This window comes from Gadus macrocephalus, chromosome 7 (assembly GCF_031168955.1).
Source record: "Gadus macrocephalus chromosome 7, ASM3116895v1".
Lineage (NCBI taxonomy): Eukaryota > Metazoa > Chordata > Actinopteri > Gadiformes > Gadidae > Gadus > Gadus macrocephalus.
This window is the reverse complement of record NC_082388.1, coordinates 15,624,181-15,640,574: the sequence shown is the minus strand read 5'-3', so window position 1 is coordinate 15,640,574 and position 16,394 is coordinate 15,624,181. Positions and strand designations below refer to the sequence as shown.

The 16,394-nt window shown below is 43.3% G+C and overlaps 1 protein-coding gene across 3 annotated transcripts in view; it reads right to left on the bottom strand.

Moving 5' to 3' along the window:
• Window positions 1–568: 568 nt before the first annotated feature.
• cadm2a (cell adhesion molecule 2a) overlaps window positions 569–16,394 on the bottom strand; it is a 42,153-nt gene continuing 26,327 nt past the window's right edge. For 2 of the 3 annotated variants that reach the window (XM_060056883.1, XM_060056884.1), the window contains exons 7-9: window positions 15,682–15,789; window positions 6,104–6,226; window positions 569–5,660 (exon numbers count right to left, since the gene is read on the bottom strand). In XM_060056883.1, the coding sequence (XP_059912866.1) occupies window positions 5,542–5,660; window positions 6,104–6,226; window positions 15,682–15,789 (350 nt within the window). In that variant the 3' untranslated portion in view covers window positions 569–5,541. The remainder of the gene's footprint in view (window positions 5,661–6,103; window positions 6,227–15,681; window positions 15,790–16,394) is intronic. The other variant, XM_060056885.1, reaches the window with a different exon arrangement.

Sequence of the window (16,394 nt, the reverse complement as noted above, 5' to 3'; positions counted from 1 at the left end):
ATACCTATTTGTGTATATACCTTCTGCATATAGTTCACGTTCTACAATGGGACTCTAGTTTTCAAAGGCTCCTGTGTCTTTTCTGTGTGGTCTCCCAGAGAAGAAATGTTGTATCTTTTCCCTCCCTAAATCCATGTAAGTAGACCAGAGGATGCAATCCCAGGCTAGCAAGGAGTATTTCTCGGTTTACCTTATGATATAACACCTATATGATACAATACTTCCCCTGTGAACATTAGGCTTGTATTGTTCTCCGTCTGCAGCAGGGGGGGGGGCCTCAGATCGATCACACTCTTAGAAACTCTTTCATTTGCAGATATGAAAGCTTAAACAGTACACACACCCACATGCGGAGTAGTGAAATTCAATCAAAAATGTTTCCAGTCGATGCTGCAATTGATGATTCATAATGAATGAATCATCATGGACAATATTGTAAAGGACGTAGGCACTTGATCACGTTGTCAGTGTGTTCCTCTGATTGATTCTGCTGTCCTAGCTTTCACTGTGTTCTTGATTTTTAAAGATAAATCCAGGAAAAACAGAAAAAAGATAGGCCACATGGACGTGTGTTTTGGCAGCTATTTATTCAACAATTGTATTGGAAACATGGGAATGAGGCTCTAAATTAAAACCAAATATCTCCAGGGGCCACTAGGGGAAAGGATCACCCTCAGTGATGGCGCTCATTACTCAGTCTAATCTGTACAGTACCCCCCCCCCCCCCCCCCCCCCCCCATACACCCAGAGAGCACTGCATACCGTCACACACTGGAACTACGTGTGTCTACAGCGCAGTCTTGGGCGCAATGTGAGTGACAGATATTAAGTGAATTACTACTCCACCCACCTAAAAAAAAAGAAAAAAAAGAAAAAGGAATATTTACATAAAGGTTTCTCTGTCAGAAAGCGATGGCAGAAAGGACAGAAGCGTAGATATACACACATACCGTAACATTGAACAATCTTGGTTATTTTCCTCCAGACAGATATAAGCGCGGTGTGTTTTGGAAACTCTTCCGTCATTATATTTTTACATCTCAAGTGGTTATAGCAAAAAACTGTAACCCTGATGACAGGAGGATGAAAAAGATATGAAGTAATCACAATAGAATGTTTTTTCATAAAACATTATGACAGTTCTAAACTGAAGAAAGGAGATGAGGTGTCGACAAACCGGAAGTGATGAACACTGGTTTAAAACTGCTATCCCCCCTCCCCCTCCTCCCCCTACACCCTAAAACGCCAGCCCCCTCTCCCAACCAAATCAAAATGTAAGCGATGAAAATATTCCTGAGATGCAAAATAAAACAAAGAAAGCAAATCTCCATGCCGGTTCCCGGCACGTAGCTGTGAGTAGGTACCATGTAGGGTTTCCAGGCCTTTCTACATGTGTCAGAGTCCGGCATGTGCTAAAGCGTGTTGAGACAGCCAAGTACGGTGGGGAGACGCTGAGAACATGCTCGCTCACGCAAACATCGGATGCACAGATGACTAAACGGTTCTTATATCCCGGTTGCGTCTGGCAAAGGAAAGAAACCTCGTTTTTTTTAATGTTGTTGTTGGTTTTTAATGAGAGAGGGATGTGGATGGGTTCGTTTCTGTGGGGGTTTAGAGGTGGTCTGTAAAAGATGAAGAGTTTGTATGTGTGTGATGTGGCAGAGGCAGGAGGTTTAAAGCTTAGTTTTAACGGACAAAAAGAAAATTGTGGACCTAGACCAACAAAAAAACAGCAACAGTTATGATTCTATAAAAAACAGAGTACCCTGGCGGGTGTATAGGCAGTTAAACACACAAAATAAACACACAAAACAACATGGCTATTGTATAAAAAAAAAAACATTTGGAAAGTGTGGGTACAGGTTGGAGTTCATATCGAGCAAAATCGAATAAAAAGAACATCCATTTGAATCTTTTATTTAGAAAAACGAGTAAATGAGAGTGCATATTTTGTGTGTTTCTAACAGCACATTGTGGCAAATAAAAACACAACTGTTTTAAAAATGCAATTTAATAAATGCATCATCATAAAAGCTCTGAAATATGTGTAGTGTATCTCATAACCCATTTATTGATGAGGAATAGATTAAGTCCACGACAACGCCTGGATTTACTAACACTTAGTTTAATACTAATGTATTCTTGCTCGTGGAGGGATCCAGAACCAACAAAGAGCCTTGGCAAAATTAAATGTGGAAATGTGAATCTGGTGTTCTCGGATCAAAACTAATAGATACACGTTGTAATATTATATAGTTGGACCTAGGGTGGAATATAATTCATGTTCAACGTCTACTTTCAACTCAAAAAAAGGAGAAAGACATTCATTAAACGATTTCCAACTTGGAGTTCACTGAAACAGTTTGTTACACACATAAAGTAACCGATAACTAATCTATATATTTTGTCAGTTTAAGAAGGAGTGGATTTTACATTACTCTATAAATGAAACACAAACATTTCTCTTATTTTCTTTCTCCTAGTAGATATGTTTCTGGTCTGAATACCATAGTGTTGTCAGTTATTATTATTTTTTTTTTTTTTACAAGATTTATTTCAATTTATTCTATGAAATATGATAATTGATTAAATTCCCCAAAGCCCCACATATATGTCAAACATAACTACTGTAGGCAAATCTTCAATGTGACTGCAATATACATCAGTATTTTTTTTTTTAAGTAAACTGTACTTGGTCTTCTTCAATGGTATCCTTAACTGTAGGATGAACTTTCAAAGTCAGTGGAGGAAAATGTAATGATGATGTCTCTACTAAAATATGAAAGAAAATGACAAACAAAACACAAGGCCAGCCGAAATTACAGCTTGAGATTTCCAATTCAACGTGTACTTTTCTTTTTCCCTTACTCCTTTCAAATCAAAACCTTTGGACTTGTGGCACCAGAGATCCTGCCACACACACACATTTGGAGACTTCACTGTCTCAGGAGCCATAGTAGATACCCTTTTAAACAACTTCATTTCAAATAAATTAAGGAAGAGAAATAACCCCAAAAAAAGCATGCCAATCTGTAGTACCAAAGTAAAGTTTACCACACATTATATACATGCCTGGTACTTGAACTCATCAAAGGGTTCCTTTTCATGATATGCAGATGCAGTAACAAATTAATAAAAATGAATTCCTGTTGTAAATAGATATAGTGGCTAATATACACATTGGAAGGGATTAGGGAATCCAAAATCTAACAGCAATTTTTCACTATTAATCACATTTTTTTTAGCAGTCACAATATACAACTTGGAGCTCAGATACCATCAAACCAAACAAAAAAGGGTGAAATAAAAAAGTATAGACAAATAAAATAAAACACACACTTGCAAAGTAAGACGTGTTCATCCAAACTCAGAGAGAGAGAGAGAGAGAGAGAGAGAGAGAGAGAGAGAGAGAGAGAGAGAGAGAGAGAGAGAGAGAGAGAGGAGAGAGAGAGAGAGAGAGAGAGAGAGAGAGAGAGAGAGAGAGAGAGAGAGATTCTGGTCAAAAGCCATTCTGTTTGGACATTCTAGTAATTGGCAAGGGAACGCCCCCTCCGAACCAATTTTGTGCTTTTGTGTTTGTCTTCATGTATTTAGGATTGGGGCAGAACATAGGGTCTGGGTCGGACCAACATCAAACACATTTGGACCTGTGAAGTAAGCGGTGAAATGAGCCATGGTACAATGTGTCCCTTGTGGTAGTTCAGCCTGGTTAGCGTCTGGTAATGGGGGAACTGAGTATCTGCTGACGACAGCCATCACAACACAAGCATAGAAAAGTCATTTTTTCGTTTTTTTTTATATCATAGAGTTGCTGTAAACTACTCTGTAAAGAGCAGGCTGTACTTCAAGCGGGGGCAAAGAGCCAAGTAGGTGAAAATATCAGAGATTTAGAGTACAGGCTGATGCAGCGATGAATCTGCCATGAGACAGTTTGAATGAATGATATGTTGGCTCAACACGGTGGTCAGCTGCAGGTACAGTTCATTCATGTCATCATATAGACTCCAAGAGACGGGCTAAAGTGAAGGGGGCGAGAGTGGGGGGAGGTATGGAGTCCAAACAAAGGGTTGGTTGGTTGGTTGAAACCCCCAGAGCCATATATGATGTGAATCACGAAGAAGCAGAGAGATGCCGTGAGACATACGATGCGGTGGGCTTCAGCTAAAATCACAGCGAGAGCTGAGCGGAATATACAGGCTAAGCTACATAAAAACAGCAGATTTTTGCGAATGTTGTTCCTTTTATATCTGTGATTGATTGTGTGTGTCCGACGCAGTGTAAGACCTAGCATCTCTTACGTATATTTTTGGTGTGACTTAATCTCGGCTTCTCTAAAACAGTTACTATACTAACCTTTACCTGATGAACTAGACAGAAAAAAAAGTTAAAAGTAAACACACACACACACACACACACACACACACACACACACACACACACACACACACACACACACACACACACACACACACACACACACACACACCGGACCAACCCTGCTACAGTGTTACAGAAATCCCTCTGCTTATCTTACAAGTGTTTTTTTTCTTTCTTTTTAATTACAAGTCTGTTTGGAGGAGGGGTAGGAGAAGGAGGAGAAAAGGTGGAGGGTAATCTCAGCATACCATAATCAGGGTTGATAAGACATCAATAAGGCAGAAAAGAGCGCAGGCTTTCATTCAAAGAGAAAACTTTGAAAACGAAATGCATAACTGAGAGCAGTGAGCCTTAGCAATGGAATATCAGCCAGGGAGCCGACAACGTAGAGATGGTTTTCTTTACCAACGTGTTGACAGAGGACACATGAAGGCATCGATCAGGGCTGGAGCTGCGCGTGCACATGTGTATGTTTGTGTGTGTGTGTGGTGTGTGTGTGTGTGTGTGTGTGTGTGTGTGTGTGTGTGTGTGTGTGTGTGTGTGTGTGTGTGTGTGTGTGTGTGTGTGTGTGTGTGGGCATGCGTGTACAGTAGTAGGCACCGTGAAGTGTACATGTGATGAGATATGTATCTGAAGCCAAGTGCGATAGGAGATCTAGGAACCAGAGAGGGAGGGAAGGAGGGAGGGAGGGAGGGAGGGAGGAGGACAGGGTCGCAGTACGTGTTGTGTTGGCACTCAAGTGTTGAAGATTATCGTGTCGAAGTGGACAAAAAAAGAACCAAAACAACCAGGACAATAGAAAACAAAACAAAAAAAAAGGAAGATATCCAGAAGATATCCACCTGTGAAAATCACAAAACTAAACAAAGCGAACAAACAAAACCCCAACGGTGTGCGGTGAAATGGGAGCCATGGTGCAGAAAGGCAGTAACAGTACAACAGCGTGACTGGCCCTGTCCTGTGGCCCCCGGGAAACCCCCCCTCCCGGGAGCCTGGCGGGCCACAGCCGGGGGTCCAAAGCTGAGACAACACAGAGGAGGAGGAGGAGTAGCAGAGAGGGGGGGGACAGAAGGAGGAGGAGAGAGCAGAGACGGAGGTCAAAAGAAGGGGGGCGGTGGGGGCGAGGGGGGGGGAGAGGGGGAGCGGAGTGGCTCCCCCTGCAGTCTAAATGAAGTACTCCTTCTTCTCCTCTGTGTGCGCGTGGTTTCCCTCGGCGTTGATGATGGCCGTGTCTGCGTCTGGCGCGTCATCCGCCCCCTTGGCCTCATTGGTCAGGTACGTTCCTGTGATAGCCAATGAGGACGCGGCGGGTTCAGTGAGTGGACAAGTGAAGCGTCTCTCTCTCTCTCTCTCTCTCTCTCTCTCTCTCTCTCTGTCCGTCCGTCCGTCCGTCCATCCGTCCGTCCGTTCGTCTGTCTATATATCTATCTTTTTACCTACCTTCCTATCTACCAACATATCTACCTATCGATCTATCTATGTATGTCTGTTCATTCTCTATATCTTCAGTATTAACAATTAAATGAAAATCTGAAGCTTAATGACCACATAGCAGTTGCTGTTTGAATTTCCATGCAAGATTTCAGCTCCAAACAAAAAACAGAACAAAACAGTAAATGACAATATATTTGTTTCTAGAAGAAGACAAAAAAACTATGGTATTTGTGTAAAAATTAGTATGGATGTATTTAAGATTCAATGAAACAGTGGAGGAGCTGTGAGTTACCTTTATGTCTGGCCAGGTATCTTCCCAGAACAATAATCAAACACAATGTGACAAACACCACCACGGCCACAACGCCTCCGATCAGGGCGTGGTCAGTACCGTGCTGCCCCAGTGCATTGGGATCTGAGAAGAGAGAGAGACAGAGAGAGACAGAGAGAAATAGACAGAGAAGAGAGCGAGGGAGAGATAGAGTGAGATAGAGAGGGCAGAGAGAGCGAGAGAAATAGACAGATAGAGAGAGAGAGAGAAAGAGAGCGAGAAAGAGAAGGCGAAAGAGAGAGACAGAGAAAAAGAGAGGGAGAGCGACAGGGCAAGAGATAATTAATTCACAAGGCAAAACAAATGATAAGCGAGGTGGAAAAGAGGCAGATAAGAGAGAAAAGAGACAGGCAGACGAAGAGAGGAGAATGACAAGTACCAGTATGCACTAAATAAAACAGCACAAAAGATCAATCTTTGTGATCATTGTGTTTGACAGGAAAACGGTTTTCGTCTGTGAGGCCGGAGGTAATGCTTTGCCTCATTGTTTCAAGTTTGATCTAATTCTATCTAAACTATCAAGCCTGTGAAACCAATTGTTTTTATGTTTTGTTTTACTAGCCGGTAGAGCCCCCTGAGAGATGTTAAGGTTTGGATGACATTTTGCCTGGGGAAGCAGAGGGGGCAGAGCCAGCTGGCCTCTTAGTTGATAGATGACCTGGTGTGACCCCCCTCCTGAGCCACCTGCAGACTGTTTTGTTCCTCCGCTTGGAGAAACAGAGGGGAGGGGTTCGCAGTGAAAGATGCTAATTGAACAGTAGGCAACATTTATATCAGTCCATGACGACTGGGAACGTTTTATATGCTCTGCCATATAAAACACTGACTGACGGGTGTGTTTGTCCCTGGTGTTTATATAGAGGTGACGCTTCTGCATTTGTGCACCTTTTTTCAAAGAAAGCTCATTGTCACCAATGTGATGAATCATTGCCTTACTATATGGCCTTTTCCAACTGCCATTCTTTTTCTGACCACGGCCATAGTCCATGATATGATGAAACATCAGGGTGTTGCAAATCCATTCTTATTTTTCTGTGTTCAAAACCGTTTGATACAGAGGCTGAATTATTTAGGCCTGGCTGATGTGGATTTATTTTATGCTCCTATGACATATTATCTTTGAAAAAGTGCACAGACATTCTTCCAAAAGTTGATATGATATCATAGTGTAGCAGAGCCAGCTCCAATTTCAATATTCATAGGACTGTCGTTGTTGCTAGGCCTTGTACATTGGACGCCTTTAATAAATGAGCTCTGTGCCTTTTTCAGCCAAAGAATCAACATAAATTGGTAAGAAAATGCAGCTCCTAATCGTCCAGTGAAACATACTCACCCTGTTATTGCAATTGAATTAGCAAGCCTAAGGAAAATAAACTGACTTATAATGCGATTTACAGTATTTGCTGACCATGTTGTTCATTTTGAATCAAAAATATTACCACATAACATTTAGGTTTGGAACGACATTTAGTTTTGGCTATTGTAGGTCAAGCTAAATGCTAACACAATACAAATGGGCAAATATATGTATAATGATGTTGTTATTCGGTTTGGAAAAAACAAAGGGAGAACGTTTTTTGTTTCGAGCAGCTGTAGGAACCCAAGAGTTAGTGTAATTAATAATATAAGTTACCATGCTTTCAAATGGAGGCAATCACAGATGAGAAAAATATCACATTTTGAAAGTAATTTCCACATCGCTGTCCACCAGTATCATAAACCTGTTGGCATGCAAGAAACTGCACTTCTGCCAGCCAGAGAATGAGCTATAGTATGGTGTATATGGAGTTTACACTAAACAGAAATGTAGAAATAGGCATCCACATAACTGCAGTTCAGAGCATAGAAGACTCTCAAAGAAGCGTAACTTCCACTGAAACCTCAAAGTCACTTGGTCTTTAGACTTTGAGGCATGTTTTTTCCGTCTCACCAATACAAAGAGATCTGCGAGGGCTATGTTAAATGCATGAATTTCAAATATGATTTGATTAAGTATGGTCACCATAATGTATCTTGCCGTTTGTCAAAAAAGACCAGCTGTCACCTCATATCATTGGAGAGCCTGGCAGATCTTCCTTTGACCTTCCTAAAGCAATCAGAAAAAACTGTGGGAGTCCAGATTTTAGATGAGGTCATGATCCACTGGCTTTTGCTGCTTAGATTTATCAAAATAAACAGGGAGCAATATGGATCAATAGAGAAGCTCAGGGAGATAACAGCTGGAATTCCAAGTGTGCTAAAATTCACGGGAGAATTCTTGGACAATTTCAATTCCAGACGCAAAGATCAGAGTCAACTCAGTTCTACCAGACTTTTCTTTTAAAGCCAGCATTTAGCACAAGTTTCACACTTTTTCTATTTGGTTCTGACAAAACTTGAACTCCGAACGAAGAAAATCCCAACAGTGTTGGAATTGACCAAACTCAAATCAGACTTCACCTTTAAGCTCAGGAATTTCCTCACCTGCTGTCTTGAAGAGAGGCCAGATAAATGCATTTTGTTCTGAGTATTGATTGCAGAGGGGGTGTGAGGAAGAACAGAAAACAGAGAGGAATAGCCTCTGTGTAGATGTCTTGCTCAATCATTTTGTAATGCAGAACTTTTGGGGATTTGGGAGGCTTCGAAGGGCCCACGGCTAGGATAAGACTGTTCCCCCAGGGTGTACCATGAGAGGAGAGTGCACACACACACACACACACACACACACACACACACACACACACACACACACACACACACACACACACACACACACACACACACACACACACACACACACACACACACACACACGATGATTACGATTATTATGTCCCCTGGCATATGAGTATGAGTTTGGTTGTGTTGGTTTGGGTGTGTGTGTGTGTGTGTGTGTGTGTTTGTGTGTGTGAAAGATAGACTGAGAGAGAGAGAGAGAGAGAGAGAGAGAGAGAGAGAGAGAGAGAGAGAGAGAGAGAGAGAGAGAGAGAGAGAGAGAGAGAGAGAGAGAGAGAGAGAGGGAGCGAGAGAGAGAGAGAGAGAGAGAGAGAGAGAGAGAGAGAGAGAGAGAGAGGGAACGAGAGCATGGTTATTTAATGCAAGGTCAAAGTAGATTAATTTGATTCAGAAAACTAATTACTGCTGCTAATCATTTAGCAACAACTACCCGTGGACCAGGATAGACTATCTTAAATATTCATCCCCTCCCCTCCCCCCTGGAAGAGGATAGTGTGGTCAGTGGGGAAGCAGCAGTTTAGAACAAACAAGTCAAACTGGTTGTACTTAAACAATATCACAGGAGAGAGTTTTGTTATACTGAATATCAGCTCGGCTGTGATCCAGTCGTTGGTACGAGTCTGCAGGCCACAGCTGGCTGATATTCAGTATAACAGCACAACCTTCATTTTGATATTACTTTCGTACACAAGCTCTATAAGTGTAATTTAGCAGTTACCAGTAATAAGCGAAAACAGATTATAGTTTGCTTGTTTAATAATTAATTTGGCTCCGCCAACACAAATAGTTCCGCAAGTGGAATAGGAGCCTAGCTAAGCAACTTGCTTGGCAAGATCTAGCCTACAGGTCTACAAGTTACTGTTGGCCAACGCCTTTGTATAATGTACAGTTATCAGTATGTTTCCATTTATTTTGCAACAAGTGCAATAGGAGTCTTTTGACAGTCACTTAGGTGGCCTGTGTTATTCAGAACAGCTTCTGATCGCTCATGTAATTAACAGATATTAGAAACACCTGTATAGTGGGGTAATACACTTATAGTTCAAAGTCCCAGTGCTGTTAAACTCTATATCAGCACTCATTGAATGCTCCTTGTCCAATCAAATTACTCTAATCAAATTACTCAAATGAATAAAAAAATCCATACTGTTGTAATATAAGGTAATAATGTATATTAGGATATTCATATTCTTTACTACCGAGTAATTTAGCAGACAATTTATCCAAAGCTACTCACAGTCAATTCATCAGGCAGAGGATATACAAATGCCTACAGGTAGGAGGTCTTCTTTCAGGCATTGAACCAAGTATCTCTTAATTGGGAGTTAAGCACCCTATATCCTGTCCACTAAGATATATATTTTCAAACCTGAAAATGAAGAAGACCAATGGTGTGAGATTACTGGTTCAATCATGTCCTCTACCTATTGTTTGCGTGTACGGTTGTACCGGTAATTACAAAGCGATTGGTGTGTGGAAGTAAAAATAATGTGGGTTTGCCTTTTGAACACTTGATCAATGACACACACCGTCCACTGGATGTATTCAATTATCATTTTGTCATTTCCGATTTTGCTCTCCAAGCTTTTAAACATGACAACTGACCATTGAGCTGGTCTAGTTTGAAGAGCAGGAAAAAGTTTCTGTTATGTTTTAATTGATCCTACTTTCATCAAAGGCTGAGGGTACTCAACTTCTTTATGCAGTAATATGAGGTTTTTACAAATAAGACAGGATGTAAGGGAGGGAGAAAACGTAGGATGGACATTTATCGATTCTTCAGGATTTGATTAAACCTGGTGACCTGATGTAATAGGGTGCCTCTTGCAGGGGATAAGACAAGACAGGGTTAAAAGCCTTTTTCAGTTTCATGAAGTGTTGAATGTGATGAGGTTGCATGTTGCCCATAGCATTTAGCTTGCACTTCCCATCCTACCCCAGAGACGCTATGAGCCGGCCTTCCTGATGGTTTAAACACACTGAATTAGCAATAAAACAACCTCCGCAGCGCATGAGGAATGCATCTCTAATCCTTGCCTTCACCCCCACCATTTACAACCCACCGATCAATAGGAATGGGATTCAGCAGTCAGCACTCCTTTTTCTTAGAATCTACTTAGCTTGTCTCGGCATTAATGCAACTTTAATGCAGTTTGAGTGCAGCTTTAAGGCAGTGCACGCCATTGACGATAATAACAACACATGTGGGATAGAAACGTGCCGTTTCCATTCAAAAGTTAGCCGCAGCAACACTGATGTTTGAGATTCTCAAGCACTAACATGCACTTTGTCGCTTGGTATAGGGTCGTGCTAATCAACAGACTTTGTTGTGAACCACGGGAATTTAGCTTCCTTATGATTTCGTATTGGAAGGCAATCAGATGAAATATACAATATTTGATGCATAATGTGACATTCCATCAAGAATCTGAATCATACTTATTTCATGAACAAATAAATAAATAAAAACATAAAGGCGTGGAACTTGCTATAGCATGCTTAATTACTGCCATTACTTTACTATTGGAAAGTGTAACATTGGGGGCTTTGAAGATAGAGAAGACCCTGGGAGAAGCTCTACGCAGGATCAACTACCTGCCGCCTTGACAGAAAGTTCTATGCATCCCAGAATAAAAGGCAAATTGTGTGTGGGGCGTTGATTGTGAATTGCAGAATAACTTGTTGATACATACACAATTTTTTTGATCAAAAGCTCTCTGCTGAAGGGTTAAGCAGGTTACTATGGTAACATCCGGCCCCCCGATGGTGAAACCGCAGAGCAACTTTGCGCGAGGCTATGAAAATCCCACATTAAGCTCATTGAGCTCCCCTGTGTCGTCTCCTCCCCGATACAGTACTCAAAGCGGTTGGTCTTTTGATAGAAGTCGTTCTCTCCTTTATTTCCCTCAGGATCAAACTAATGAAGCCGAGGAAAAACGAAACATCCTTCTCAAGATGAATCCGTCTTTTTAGTTGTCTTCCTCCGCAGACAGAGACACTTGACTCGAACAATGTCCCACCCTCATGTCCGGAGGGGTCTCAGTCGGGGAGCAACCAGAGGGCCCCACGGCGACACTGGTGGTGAAGAGACGTGGAGTTGTCAAATCTTTCGCCAAAACCGCCACAAATAACACTGCTGTTATTTGTTTCTACTTTTCCGCTTCACAAGGTCACGGCTTCTTTGCGTGGGTTTTGGGCGATGAGCTCGGCGGGGTTTTGGGGAGCTCAGCGGAGGGGGGAAGGGGGGTCAGAGCGTAGGGGACGGAGGGGGGCTGCTGGCTCCTCTCGTGACATGGAGCCCTTGATACATGGAGAAGGGTCATCACAGACATTAACACCGACGGGGCAGCAGGGGGGGCGACGGCTGGGGGCTGCAAGGTGCCAGAGCTTCATTTACATAATGCATCACGAGGGATGCATCAGTATGGATACTCAGTGACCCTGTGTGTGTGAGTGTGAGTGTGAGTGAGTGTGTGTGTGTGTGTGTGTGTTTGTTTGTTTGCAAGTGTGTTCCCACTTGCCCTGGTTTGTAGGTCAATACAAGATCTTGTCAAATCTGCAGAGGTAGACGATTTGTATTTCTTTTCTTCACAAGATAATCGGGTATTATGCTATATTTACTTGGAAAAGAAAACACAATCTTAATTATCCTATTTTTTGATGATGTGCAACAAAGGAGATGAGTTTGACGCTATCCAGAAGCCTATTTGTTGCTGGTTGATTTAACTATATTCCTGACAGGAACATAAGGGTGTTAAATAGAGGATATGGTTATTGTTATATTGTTAAGGCTATATCAATAAAATGCTGAAAAATCCCAGGTCAGTCTCATTTGAATATGTATCCCTGCTCTATTGCCCCGCTGGCCCAGGCACTGTGGTTGTCATGGCAGCTAATGAGACTCGTTGAGATCAAAGGCAATAAGGACAAGCTCTTGACTCTCAAAGAGCCCTTAAATCAGGAGGATCAATTAAGAGGGAGGCGCTGCACCAAGGGCTTTTATAGCTGCCAAATGCCCAATTACAACAGCTGACTGATCAGAAAATAAAAGGGGAGGAATAAATACATTTCACTCTGTTTCTCTAATGGCACATATACCAAACTAAAACAAGTAATGGTAATAATTAGTATTTCTGAATTGTTTATCTTTGTTATGTTTTGCTATGAGTACTGATTATTGTAATTTGGGTCTTGAAATCACAGTTTTCTTTGTTGTTTTACTACCAGGCACATTGTTCACATCACAGGTTTTAAGCGGCGAGGCTGTCTTTAAACTCCCTGGAACCCAAGCCACTGTTGTTATGTACTACGTTCACCGATATAAATGTACATCAAACAATGGATTTCTGTTTAATGGGTAAAAATAACTGTCAAAATATAGATGAATAAAATTCAAATTTGAAGCAAATTATTTGTTAGATCATACAATCATACAAAAAGGCATCTGCCACATGCAGATCAGGAATTGTTCCTGTTAAGCCCTTGTATCTATTCTACTTTTACACCAGGGCCTCTTTTGTGTAATCGTTTTTTTATCAACTTATTATTAATTCATCATTGAGAAACTGCGAGTTGCAGCCCAGACTGCAAGCTGTTAGACCGCATACTGTTTGGTTAACTGTACGCATTACGGTGCAATGGACTGGCCTCCTTATTAAAGGTAAGCAGATAAGAAGATGGATTACATCTGACAATTAACAATTATTAAGCTAGAGCATGGCTTCATTCTATAACTCAGCATTTTACCCGTATATTAAGTTAGTCCATCTTCATTAGATGGACTAAATTCATCCAGTGGGAAATGAAGGAAATTATCTTATTACTGCGACAAAATGGCAGGTAATTGTTGCTCTTAGTTAAATCAAAATGACGCACAGTTTTGAGATGTAACAGTAAAAAAAACATATTAGCTGCCGGTAAGCCTTGCTTGTCTAGTTGCATAATGCTAAACAATGCCTCTAGATGGGCCATAGTTATGACAGAAGGGACAGCTATACGCAAGATTAGAGAGGGAGAGCGGAGCGGGAGACTTCATGGAACCCAACCGGAATATTTGCAAAATAAAACATCTACAACAAGATCTGAAATAAACACGGTTTGCAGATGCTGGCTCTCTGATGGGGAGATGTTGAGTAATCAGAGAACATATACACACATAAGTGTTCAAGCACGAGGACGTGTTCGTGGCTTGTAGCGAGGTGGAGGGCTGGTTGAGGAATCTAGCACACAAGGTTTCCCAGGCACAAACAGAGAAGATCCAGCCTACCCATATGCCAGCTCCAGGAGAGCTTTAAAGACCCATTGGAAGGAAGAGCCAAAGAGTATGTTCCGGTTCTGAACCGTGAGGAAACGCAGCGTAACTCGGAGGTGAGAGAAATCGGAGGGAACGAGAAAAAAACAACAGGAAAAAAAATATATAAAGCTTTGAGCAAACCCGCAGAGGAAGCACAGAGTGGGAGTCTGAAGGTAATAGAGAGGAAGATGAAGGCACAGAGGAAGCGAGAGGTGGAGGCTGGGAGGGCGGTCTTTTTCGCTGGAGGGGGAGACAACCTGGAAAGCGGAGAAGGCAGTGGTAGGTGGATGAGAGACCAGGGGGGAGAGAGCGGGGCCCACTGGTTCATCCGTGGGACGAGAGTCGTTCTGTTCCGAAGAAGCAGGCAGGAGATGGTGGAAGTGATAATGGAACCAGAGAAGGCTGGTTGGGTAGCGGTCGGGGGGGACGGGGGGACGGGGGGCACGGGAGGAGGGAAGGGGGGGAACAGAGGAAGAGAAAAGAAAAAATAGAGCCCAGGAAGAGACAGAGAGAATGACTGGGGTACGTGTGTCTCTGGAGAGAGAGTGCGCTGTATGCATTTGGTAATGCAGCGGCAGGATAAAAGGTGTGGATTATGTTCTCTGGTCTCTGTTACATAAAGGCAGGAGCAGTCTCTCGGAAAAGCCAATTTTGTGATCCGCGCGCCCATGTGGCTCGAGCTCATAAAACACAAGGCCTGTCGAAGCTATCCTGGAACAACTTAAGACGCGTTGCGCTCACTCCCTGTGCACAACAGATCAGGGAATTAATTACCCAGCATACATTTGTTTAGTGTTTTTCACGGCCCTGGATTAGGGGCGTCACCGGCGGCTGAAATATAACAAGAGTGTGGAGCAGAAAGCGCACCACACACACACACACACCCGCGAGGAGGGGTGGAATATAGATCTCCCCACACACACCTTGAGTCAGCTCTCTCTTTCTCTCTGTGGCGCTCCAGGGAGCGAAAGAGGAGGCACAGAGAAGGAGGGGAGACGGGGGAGGGGAGGGGGGAGGAGGGGGGATGGGGAAACTGGGGGGGGGGGGGGGGGAGGAGGGGAGATGGGGGAGGGGAGGGGGGAGGAGGAGGGATGGGGAAACTGGGGGGGGGGGAGGAGGGGAGATGGGGGAGGGGAGGGGGAGGAGGGGAGGAGGGAGGAGGGGAGGAGAAGGGAGCGGGGAGGGCAAAGGGTAGGGGAAGGATGAGATGCCAAGAAAGAAAGTGACGAGGAAGGAGAGGGAGAAAGGAGGAGGAGGCAGTTGAGAGGATAGGAGGTGAAGAGGAGGCGCCGAGAGGAAGAGGAGGTGAGAGAGGGAAGGATGTAGGAGAGAGGGAAGGATGTAGAGGAGAGGGGATGATACGGGTCAGGGACAAAGAGGAGGAGAGGCAGAGGACAACAGCGGACCAGGAGAGGATCAGAGGGGGAGGCGGATGGAGCAGATGGGAGGAGAGGACGGAGGGCAGGATAGGCAGGAGGGAACAGGTGGGTAGGGAGGGAGGAAGGGTGGCTGGAGGGGGGCGCTACTGTACCTGTGTCAGTGACCGTGGGGTCTGCAGCGTGGGGTCGGAGGGCACTGGAGACTGGAGGAGTGGGTGGGGGGGGTGAGGTGGTGGGTGGAGGCGGGGTGGTGGGGGCGTCTGGTGGAGGGGATAACGCACGCACGCACGCACACACACACACACACACACACACACGCATGCATGCGTACGACAAAACGATACACAAAGCCACAGTCACGCACACATAACAGACACATATAACAGACACAGATCAAACAATGGTACAAACAATACAAGGGCAAAGAGCAGGGAGCTGGTGAAGCAATATGGTAATAAGCAACATAAATCAAAAATAATATGATGAAAAAAATGTAAAGCACAGTGATGTCATTCTCTAACCCTAACCCTCATTGGTTCCTACTGATTGCTGTTCGTTTAGCTAAATTAAATAGTGGCTTTTTATGTGCATCACTGTCTCATAATACCCAGTGATTTACTGTGCGCTTGTGATCTCAGAATGACCTTTCCTTGGCTTCCTTCGGGTATTCAAGGGATCTGTTTTGCCCATGGTCAAAACCACTCCTTTCTGTGAGGTCTAGTAAGGACATCAGCAAGGTCATGGTTGGTTTCTTTGCGATGGAGATACACGCCCAAACTGCATAGATGGACTATATGTGTGATAAAATCACGTTGACACAGTAAAGGGGATATAGTTCAAACAATCTGCAAGAGGGAAAACAAAA